At 43.5% G+C, this 11631-nt stretch overlaps 1 protein-coding gene across 2 annotated transcripts in view; it reads left to right on the top strand.

Annotated features, from left to right (window-relative positions):
- The first annotated feature begins 953 nt into the window (after positions 1-953).
- The window catches only part of LOC118779147 (filamin-A-like), a 48501-nt gene continuing 37823 nt past the window's right edge, over positions 954-11631 (top strand). For both annotated transcript variants that reach the window (XM_036531078.1, XM_036531077.1), the window contains exons 1-2: positions 954-1178; positions 5080-5574. In XM_036531078.1, coding sequence (XP_036386971.1) covers positions 5190-5574 — 385 coding nt within the window. In that variant the 5' untranslated portion in view covers positions 954-1178; positions 5080-5189. The remainder of the gene's footprint in view (positions 1179-5079; positions 5575-11631) is intronic.

The raw sequence follows: 11631 nt of genomic DNA, 5'->3' as shown, positions 1-11631 counted from the left end.
TTGCTTTACCATATAACTCACTGTAGCACGGTTTCTTTCCAGCCTCCCCTAAATACACAGCTCTTGACCCACTTGCTTACTTTGAGGACACCACTGCGACTTCCCTTCAAGCCCGCTCACACCACTGAAGCCTCAGTCAACAATGTATTCTGCTTTTTCCAGAATGCTTCAAGTGTCTCTGCCTTCACCCCACCTGCAGTGTGCTGTGCTCCTTTTTTCGAAACCATCCCATGAGGAGGTGTGGCTAACCCTATAGGCTATGGACAAGTGCCAAACGAAATCATAAATGCTTCATAGGAACTTGCAAAAAAATGCGAAGTGCCACTCCGTAGCACCCACCTTTGTCTGTCCTGCTGTTTGTAGTTTTACTGGCTCTCTGTAGAGCTGCAGGTAGGGAGGGAAACTAGGACGCAATGTAGAGGGAGCGCATATTTTATATTTCTATCACAGTGCAGCTTTCCTCTGTTGCATTGAAGAAAGTGGAAAGAACATCTTGCTGATGCAAGGTCACTGTGACCCAGTCTTGGTGTGAGTCCCTTTATCTTGCGGGCTCAAACCAAATAATGCTTGACTGAGTTTACAGAGAAAAGACAGATAGTTAAAATGACCGCGGTTTGATGTTCTTCGTCTAAACCAAACGAAGGATGGCAGGAAGGGAGACATGAAGGGTATAATTAAAAGGTCTTAGCTCAGAAACCAGCCGAAATACAAAGGTAAAAAAATCAAAGTCTGTCGACATCCCATAGGGCAAGATTTTGGAGTTGCACAGTTGCACATGCGAGCTGAGAGCAGTGACATCATACCTTTAAAATCCGAAGGCGCGGTCACCGCTATAACGTCAGCCCGTTCAACTAAAACATACTAGCTCAAGAAGAAAAAAATGACCCCCCCCCCCCCCCCCCCCCCCCATTTTTTTTTGATATTTTACCAATTAAGGCTTTTGCCATAGACAGGCAAAGGGGAAGGAGAGAGAAATACGAAGGGGTGTCTCTCTTGTTCTTTCTCGAGTTCAGCGAAGACTCATTTACCCAAGAGAGACGCGTCAGGGAGGGAGGTACAGTGTGATAGTACATTTTTTCTGTCTTTGCTTCACTCGCACCCGAGTGGGAGACAGAAGGAGAGAGACAAGAATAATTTAGATTCAACCGCCAAAACAGAGACACTTCATAAAACAAAAAGTAAGTTTGAAGTCTGCTTTATCGTTTTTCAACATGCTTGTAACATTTTTGAACAGTTCTTCTAAACTTGTAAGACGTGTTAAATCTGTGTCATAGAGGAATACTTGCGATGGGTAACGTTACTTGATTTAATTTTTACTCTTTAGGTGTCAACAAATACAGCTGTGCGCTTTAAACCCAACACCAGTATCAAAATGATTATACTCCATGTATAATGCTTGGATGCTCCAAGGGCACGTTAGAAAGTGAAATTTATGCGGAGTGTGGTTGATACCGATTTTCGAATATGGTTTTGTAACGTTACAGTGTTACTGTTCTCTGCCGGTTTTATGGAAGACGCGTGTGGTGTCATATTAGGCTATAGCTAGCTTTAGTTTTGCATCCGCTCGGGGATTAACGGGTAGGTTGTGGTGTGTTGGAAAAGTATATTCTACATGGTGCGATTTACACGCATGGAAAAAGGTGCACTCTTTGTAAGACGTCATGGGGAGAGTTTTGCTTTGCTAGATGCAGGTAATGAAGTTAGATGCAGGTAACACAGTTGGTGCTTACAACTGTCACTGTTAACGGCATACCCGAAGTAGATATATTATTATATGAAAACACTGAAAAAAATGACTTCGGATAACGATTGCACAGAAAGACGTATGAAAGCTTCTCCATCGTTTTCTAGTAACTTGTGCATTGCATTCATCAGTTTGTGGTCTTCCTATGTGTGATTACATTAATTTTAAGTGTATAAGTTCCGTGTTAAGTGTTTTAACTGTGAGTGTAGTTTGATGGTTTTGTTTCGACTGGAGAAACTATATACAATCATATGACTCTCGACAGGGTTTTAAACGACTCACTTGTGTAATCTAATTAAGGCCTCCTCACCAAATAAGGCAAAGTATTGAAAAGATCAGCTTTGTGCCTGGACGCTGATGAGAGAGATGGTTGCGCCCCCCTACGCTCGCTCTCAAGTCTGCGCCTTTGGCAGAACAGGCCAAATGATGCTATATTAATTTCTTTTGGAAAACAGGTTTATTTGACTCAGACTCTGTTTCGAGTGGTACAAGTCCTCCGGGTGTTAATGTGTACACAGGGGATCATAAAAGCGGAATTCATCAATTGTCTCCTCCGCTATCGCTAACCAACAGAAAATCAATAACCAGAACGACTTTCATGATGTGTAACCAGAGCAACATATGCACTAAATACAGCTGTAATTTGCACAGGCGCAGCGCAAAGGAATGTAGCTGCAATCTAAGCCATTCACTCGAGCTGGAGATGCGTATCTGCTCTTGCGGTTAAACCCGCAGGAGTAAACGACGAGCTGTTTGTTCCTTTCTTGCGAACGAGTCAAGGCGTGGTTAATGCGATAAAAAGTAGCTTCCGCAAGGCATTGCGATTTTAGTAGTCCAGGACAAACAAAAACGATTTGAAAGTAAACCCTTGGCACCGTAATATCGGAACGTTATGCATTCGTATTGTTTTTAATGATACTAATTGTTAGTTATTTTTTCTGTCACTTCACTGTGGTCATCGCACGCACATAATGTCAGTGAGGAATCAGTTAAAATGGGATTAGTCAGGATTAATCCTTGGCACTTTGTATGGGCATGCTTGAACATTAAGGCTGGTTGTAGACATACGACAGTGATTGTGATTAGTAAAAATACAAACATATGCATGCACATACGGTCTTCATGATCCTTTTGACGTACTCTGTTCAACCTCTGATGTTTCAAAGGTTAGTCTAAACTCAAGTCACTGTACAGATGGTTCTTTGGACCACACAAAAAAGAGGTTTAGGGGGCGCCAAATCCCAGAATAAATAGTTTTGTTGGCAGGGTTATTGGAGTTAGCATGTTAGGTGTGGTGGAGTACGTCACAGCCATTTAAGAAGATCAGAGTAGCAGGGATCTGCATGCCAGGACCCATCCAGTCTGTCCTTCTGAATTAATCAACACTTATACTCTTGCATCTTCAGTTTTGTATTTCCCTACAAGTGTTTTTAAAGCACATTTATATATGCCCTGGTCACCATTTCTGAATAAATCACGTAACAAACCTTTCTGTGTGCATTGCTGGGACAGAATAAAGATTAGACGTATCATAACTAGAAGTACTAATTGAACAAAACAGACAGTTGAATTAAGTTAGTGGGTCACTGCCAGCATAGCTATAGAGCAGTGCTCAGTCTGACTGAGTCTGGCACTGCTAAAACATCCCCAGTCCAAGTGCTATATCCCGGGAAAAAAAAAAAAGAAATTACCTGTTAAGGGTAAATCAGGACAGATGTACATGAGTGAGGGTGAACAGGAATAGGGAAGCATTGTGAGGATGCATTTGGGCAGCCCCCTGGCCCCTCCCTCTGTCTCTGGAGGTCAGAGGTGAAATGGCTGCTCATTAGACATCAGCATTCCACAAATTCCCTCAGAATAACAGCAACATAAAAGAGGAAAACCAAAACATTCTTCATGGATCACGTCCCTACCAGAGGTTTATGGCAGAGTTACCTTATTTAGTAAAAGGCTGTACAAAGCTACTTTCTCCAGTCAAATTGTTAGCCATTTTGTGACCCCCCCCCACCCCCACCCCCCCACCATCTTGTTGGTGAAAGGAAAGTCTACAGTAGTAGTACCTCGCCCACAGAGTGACAGCAACTCCCAAAGGGTTGCCTTTGATACCACTGTGAGATAAAGAGACAGATGCAATCTTTCAACCTAGAAGGTCTTCGTTGAAATGTTCTGTTTACATCACAGTGCGTTAAAAGGAGTGCCTCTGGGCATGGCAGCTATGTGGGGATTGTATCCTTTCTACTGGCTACATCTATGTATACATATCCTTTTTGGTTCTGTCAATATATGTTGACCATATGTTAGCAAAGAAATGTTTCTAGACACTTAGCACGATCACACACTTTTTTCATCTTTTTTGTGCTTTCTGTTTTCCATACACCAGAATGGGTGGTTTAGGCATATTCAGCCCAAAAAAGCATTAACCACAGCGTAGCTAAACCCAAATGCTTTTGGCTGGGAGTGGGTTATTATTATCATTTACTGGCTTCGCAAAGAAATATGGAATAGAAGGTGAAAGAGATGTCTGTGTTCTGGGTGTCTTCCCCTTCTCCCTGTGTTCTAGCTAGTAAAAACTGTGGACAGGGCTACGCACTGATATAAAACCTGATGATTTGGGAATCCTGCCATGTGCTTTGGCCGTCAGCGTGTATCCAAATGAATAGCTCTATGTTAGTTTGATCTAGCTAAGCTGGTACATGTCAAGGCAAACACAATGCCTTTGCATTCAATTTGATTTTGCTGAACATTCTCAGACATGCACACATATTTGTACAAGCTGTAATATTCAAGATTTATCTAGTTTGGAAACCCATATTTAATAGAGAACAGGTCCTCATTTACACTCTGTTTTTGCAAGGAGGCTTTTTAATTGGCTGATTGGTTTATTTGGTAGGTCCAATAATTGGTTTAGAATAGATGGTTTGTATTGACCCTGATGAAACATTGGAGTAGGTGTGGAGGTGCTATTTGGGCTTGGAATTTAATTTATTGTGTGTGTACAAATGAAGCCTATTGGACAGGTCTGCCTGCTTTTCATAAGACTAGCTTGTGTGTTTTCTTAATGTTATATTAGGTCATTATAAACCTTTCATTGTAGGCTCAAATGTTGTCACCAGTTTAATCAGAAATATTTTCAAATTTGTTTAAACAAAAACACAGCCAATCTTAGAGTCTTCCCTTCAGTTCCAGACAAATTCAAATCGAAGCCACTAATTGTGCTTGAATTCGTTATTGAAGCAGTCTTCACCTTACAGAAATTGAGTTCAAATCAGTTTTTTTCTTAGTATAATATTATTACACACTAACAACCTTTGTTTTTCTTTTTTTTTCACAATCAGAAGAAAACGCTACAACCAGGAAGAAGCCGCTGTGAGAAATTGTAAAATTCTAGTGACCCCACCCAAAAAGCTAGACAGCGAACGAGTGAGAGAGAGCAGAGTCAATAAAAATGAGCAGTCCACACCCACGCCTCCACCAGTCGAGCGCTGCCGCGAGTGTTCCAGTTTCCAACGCTGCTCTCGCCCCGGACAAGGACGCAGACATGCCCGCTACGGAGAAGGATCTAGCGGAGGACGCACCGTGGAAGAAGATTCAGCAAAACACCTTCACACGTTGGTGCAACGAACACCTGAAATGTGTCAACAAGCGCATTGCCAATTTGCAAACCGACCTCAGCGACGGGCTGCGTCTGATCGGACTGCTGGAAGTGCTCAGCCAGAAGAAGATGTTCCGCAAGTACAACCAGCGCCCCACGTTCCGTCAGATGCAGCTGGAAAACGTCTCAGTGGCGCTTGAGTTCCTGGACAAAGAGAATATCAAACTAGTGTCCATAGGTTAGTTTTCTTTGTCTTCGTAATCATTGTTTTCACTGACGTTGTGATTGGTAAAGCTCTGTAGCCTGTGATCTAAGATCAATTGCATTAACAAAGAAAATAATCCTACTTAATTTTAAATCCATTTCCGTTCCACAATAATGTAGTTACCCTGGACTCTCTTTCAAACGATTTAAAATTTGGGGAGAGGGTGTACGTGTAAAAGCGAACGCAGTTTGAAAGAATATGAGTTGTTAGACTTCTTACATGTCTCAGCAGATGCCTAAAAGGAGTTACCCTGTGGGCAACCAACAATCTAACCGGGGGGGGGGGGGGGTGAATTTGTAATTTACGGTTGCGTACAAAATCAGTCAGTACTTTTGTACAAAGCCAAAATTAATTCATATTACAACTTATGTCGAGCTGCAGTAACTTTTTTGGTTTATTAAGATGAGGATGGAAAAGTCCATCGGATTGCTTTATGGGACTAAAGCTAAAGTTTACAGCGAGAAATACTTAATCCAAAGTTAACGAGTGATGTTTTTTGTGTTTTGGAGGTAGAAGCGTCGTATCGCCATGTCTCTATGTAGCGGATTCCGAGCCCAGTGTTTCGTAAAGTGGACAGAGCAGCCGCTATTTTGATCAGTTTAAGCTCCGTGCTGTGAAGTTAGGGGTAACAATAGTTTGGAAAGAAAAGGCCTAGATTTTTTGTGTATTCGGTGTCGAGTGTGTTCGGGGATGCGGGGTAGACAGCCTATGAGCGAGGGGAGAACGGCGGTGGGTGGGGAAATGGCTCAAATCTGTCAATGGAACATACGGCGAGCCAACGAAGTAAAACCTTTTTCTGCCTGACTTTGCCAATGTTTAACCATTGCCGTAAAAAATACCGAGTCCGAGATATCTTTCTTTCTTAGCCGTTTATTTGTATTACGTAAAACACACACCCAAAAGTCTGAAAACAAGAGTTTGCAATTTGTATTGTAGCCTACTCTATATATAGAAGGAATAGCCCCCTAACGGTGAACAGTTTTGTCAATTTTTATTTGGCGAAGTGCTGGGACCCTGTAACCCCCCTGTAGCCGAGCATTGCATTTAGGCGCATTGCCAAAGCGACGTGAAGTACATGAACTTAAAATTTCTCTTTCCATATGCGAAAAGGCCGAGCTGGCTTAAACGATTTCCAAAGCTCTAGGAGAAGCAGAAACCGCAGAACCTGGGGAGGGATTTCATGAAATATGAGCGCAATGACAACAAACCGTGACTAAAAAGCCTAATACAACACAGTCCTGTTTTCAGCGAGGACGGGCCTATTAATTTTATGACGAGAAGTGATTTCGAGTCTCACTACCAGAAAAACACAGCTTGTAGGCATAAGAAATCACAAAGACTTCAGGTCTCTTTTTGTGATTGAGAAGTTCTTAAGTGATACTATACAGACAATGTTGTACAGGAAGATGGGAGGGAATGTGTTTGGTAAGCACATTGACCTGAAGGCATGTGTAATTCATATTCATCACATCACTGACAATCTAAGTTTGAAGCCAAGGTGTTATGCAATCAGACAACTACTGTGGCTGTCTGAGAGTTGTGTGTATGTGCATATGTGTTTCTGTGCATGTAAGGTGGGACATCTCTTAAGTTTAATATGTTTTTATTGTACATGCCCAGTAGCCAAGGGGAGGACTACACTGCACCACCCCTTGGCCAGAATAACAGAATATATATCAAAGAGTGATACCAAGTAAATGTAAAAGATCTTGATAAGAAAAGTTTAAGATGTCACAGCCTTAGGTTAAACAATGCAAACAGTGGAGGACTAGCCTTAAATGAAACAGCACTCAAGGCAGTGGCTCTTTGCTTATGCAGGTACTTTATAGGATCTTTAATGGAAATCATGATTTGGTGGGTCAGATCCGACCCCTGGTGCCTTGTGGGTTATATGTGAGAGACAAGGGGCTGGTAAGGTTGAGGTGCTATTCTGAAGACTCCAATAGTGAACTGAGGGCTGTGGCAGAGACTAAACATTTTGTTGACCTTCAGGGTGCTCTCATTTTAAACATTGACCTAACCCCACCTGTTCATTGTCATACAGAGAGTTATGACAGGTGGGGCTTAGCTTCTTTTTGGAGCTCAGAATTAAGTTGGTGGAGTGGAGGGAGTGTGGGGTGTGACACGCTCATGCTGGAGCCCTGTCCTACTGCAGCCCTGGGGTGAGCCTTGTCAGAGCATGCTCAGCAGTGCGTAGCAGGCCAGGGCTAGCCTCCCCCTCCTCTGCACCACACCCTTCCCTCTTCACTGGCTGTCCGGTGTCAGCGCACAAACACAGCCACTTCCTGTATCAGGCATGACTCGCCTGCCTGGCTCACAAGCAGCCCTCCCTCCCCCCCACCCACTGAAATGCAGCATGAGGGGCATTACAGGTCCCATGCTGGGCAGAGTCTAATATTGTTGATTATGTATGGTTTTTCGCTTGTGTTGTATTGTACCTCATTTGTAATTCACTTTGGATAAAAGCATCCGCCAGATGAATAAATGTAATGTAATGCACCCCCACGGTATGCCGTTCTCTGCCATGTACGTGCTTGAGGATTGGGGGGCTAAAGGTAACATGGTCAGGGCAAGAGGCTACATGCTCATGAAACCTTGGGAGTGTGGTCCAAAGAGCAGTGTCCAGCACCCAGAAGGGCTGTCTCTTGATTCTGTTGTTGATATGAGTTATGAATTCACCTGTGAGTGAGTGGCATCACATGCCAGGTTGATGGTTGTGTTGACCCCAGAATGCTTTGCTTGAGAATATAAGCCAGACCCCTGTGCCACACTGGACAGTTGCATTGCAACTTAATGCTGTATGGGCTCTGTGTTAACTGCCCATTTTAGATCTTGGAAAGAGGTCTGCAGTGTGACCTCTTTTGGATGCCTGAAGTGTTGGAAGGAACACAGGTCCGAGCAGCCATATTTTGTTAGGGGAGTGTATGTTGGCCTCCATTTTGAGTTCTGTCACAGACAATATTGTTTGTGAATGTGAAATTGCAACGTTTCTGGGTGCCTTGACCTAAACTGTGGCAGCTTTGCTAATCACCGGTGTGAGACTGGCAGACTTCTCACTAATCTCTTTCCTGCCAGCCTGTGGCATGTTTGTGCTTTGCCCCATCCTTCTGGTGCTGAAAGTTGACGTGTGAGAGGGGACAGCGGGATTGTGTTTTGGGCTTTTGGGTTGGAAGGCTCATCGGTCTTTGTGCACCTCTGGTTCAGGCCCTTACCTTCTTTGTCCCCTTCACCTCACACTCAGGTTAGCTGCTTAGGATCTCTGTAATCATTTCTGGACACCAGCACTGACAGAGCAGGGTGCTTTTCAGTCCACCCACCTGTCTGTCTGCATTTAGTATCAAGTAAGCTCCTGTCTTCAGTGAAGAAACCACTTCCTTTTCCCTGCTTGTCATCCAGTCTTTATTTAAGCTTTTTATTCATCCCACCCCTCGATAGATAGATGGCTAGCGCATTATAAGTTACCTCATTGGACCTGGCTGTGAGGGTAACACTTGGTTGTGGAGGTTTTGAATATCAGGTTTTGAAGGTTTTGAATATTTCTGTGTCGTGACTTGTTGGTAATTGTCTGTGTTGCAACTCGTCAGTGATCATGACTGTGTTACGACTTGTTCGTAATCATGTCCATGTTGTAGCAGGTTCTGGAGGGCATGTGGCTGATCACTGTATCAGCTCATGATTTCACATTGGTCAAATCAATTATTCCACAAAGAACTATAAAGGAGTTGTCCCAGAGGGCTGTACAGAGATCTGTATTGCATAGAGTCAGAGTGGGTTGCAGTGGCTGTGACATGCATGGGAGTGGATGATTAGGGTGAGAGGATTACGTGAAGCGCAGTAGAGCAGGCCCTCAGTGCTGGTCGCGCATTGAGCTGCCTTGTGTACATATGGAGTAGAGCAGGCCCCTCCCCTGCAGCTGTGTGCTGTGGAGGTAGAGCTTGTGGTTGCTGGGTATTTGAGGGATTTTATCAACTTATCAATATTATTAGCACAAATGAAGCCTCCAGTTTATAATACTGTCTTAGAGTTTGTAGAGTAAAAATGGGAAGCCTTTTGCTGCTACCTCCATAGGGCAGAGGTCTACTCTGTCAGAAAGCTCTCAAATGTGACTGCATTTTGTTTTCAGCTTCTCCATGGTGACGACTAATACTGAGGAGGAACTCAAAGTGGAGGGCAATGTCCTTCATGTCTGTTCACATTACTGCCTTTTTATCAGCTCCTACCATAGATGAGCCGACAGCCATGTAACTTGGCGCTCACCTTGCCTTCACCTGCGGTCCTGCAGGTTTCATCCCTCACTGTTTAGATGCCATGTGATTGTCCTCTCTGTTCCCACATCAGAAACATGCATCTCAGTCAGTTTCAGGGCAGATGTGGATACTCTGGCAATTTCTACACTTCCAGGGTAGGAACAGACAAGCAAAAGGTCTGATGTCATGTCAAGTGGGTGATTGCGCAGAGGGAGAAGAGGTCATCACTGACTGCAATAGAGTGCATCTTTGTGCTTAAGCCTGCTGTGGAGGACATGCATACTGCCAGCTTCTCAATCCCGAAGCTTTACAACAATTAGACAGAAATATGGCTGCCACAGCAAAAGAAATTGCAGCTCTGTGGGAGTGTGTATTTTTCTAACAGCATGCCTGCAGATGTCCCTGTGCATGTACTGTGCTTACTCTACCAGCTGCCTGCTTGTTCCTGTCACACCTGTGATTTAATGACATTTGCTGTCCTTTGACTTGATCTCTGCCAGGCAATGCTAGCAGCGTTGGTTACAGTGTCAGGCAGCCTCATGCCTCTCGCTGGAGTGTCTGGGATATCCCCGCTGAGGGCAGGTGGGGAGGAAGGGCTGTTCCTTTGCACTCAGAAATCTGGGAGGTGGGGTCAAGGGCAGGGGACAGTCTGAATGAACGACACCATGTGAGGACATCTGCTGGGACAGGCTTATTAGAACACTTTTGTGCTCTTTACCTGCTGGGGAGGGGATTTACACCTAGGTATAGTTGAAAATACATGCTGTTCTGAGGAATGTCCATAGGTGTTCTATGTGGCTTTGCTGCTGTTTGTATTAGAATGTAAGGAAGTTTAGACCCGAATCTTGTCTCTGTCTCTCACTCTGTAGCTCTAACATGAACTGCAGCTGAAATAGAACATATAATATATTAATATAATGACAATAATATACTCATGTAATATATTAATTAGGTAATACACTTAAGTCCATCTCATTCTCTAATCAATATACTTTTTAGAACAGTATTTCAGAAGAAAAAAGGCTGCAATGCCACCTCACTTTAACTGTCATTTGCAAAAGTTACAGCTTCCTGAATTTTGGGAAGTAAACTAAAGGTACCTTGAGCTCAGTCATGTAGCTTACGTTCAAGGGACAGGAACCCCAGAACTAAGAAAGCAATGCTAGAGGTGTGCCTCCTTACGAATTTCCAGCTTTGCGCTTGTTATGTGTGTGCTGATGAACTGTGGTGGAGTGATCTACATTCAACAGAGTTACAGAAGCTGAGACACTGCTGTTGTACCCTTGGGCAAGGCACTCAACCCACAATTGCCTCAGTAAGTATCCAGCTGTATAAATGGATAACATTGTAACCTGTGTACAATGTTACAAGTTGCTCTACATGGGAGTGTTTGCTAAATGACAGTAATGAAAAATGTAATGTAATGATCCTTTCATGCAGATGTGTCCTCCATGCTGCCATTCAGAATCCATCAGAGATTCTATTGGGTTTGATTCGTGCCTTAGTGGTTGGATTAGCCTTGGTGGCTGTTTTTTTTTTTTTTTCTTTAAATAATGATAGTGTCGCAGCTGTGCCAGCCATCTTGAGTCTGGCATTTTGGTGCTCTTTCTCTTTCTGAGAAGAGCAGCCTAACTGAAATCATGTGGTTGAAGCTCATGGCACGCAATGACTTCTATATTTCCTGTTGTGGTAACAATTTTTTTTTTTTTTTTTTGAAATCCATATCATGAAGTGTGCCTGTCTCATCCAGAAGGCTTTGATACTCACACCCGGAATGGACCAG

Source organism: Megalops cyprinoides, chromosome 6 (genome assembly GCF_013368585.1).
Source record: "Megalops cyprinoides isolate fMegCyp1 chromosome 6, fMegCyp1.pri, whole genome shotgun sequence".
NCBI classification, from domain to species: Eukaryota; Metazoa; Chordata; class Actinopteri; order Elopiformes; family Megalopidae; genus Megalops; species Megalops cyprinoides.
Note: the sequence above shows the minus strand (reverse complement) of the source record. Positions and strands in the feature narration are given on the sequence as shown.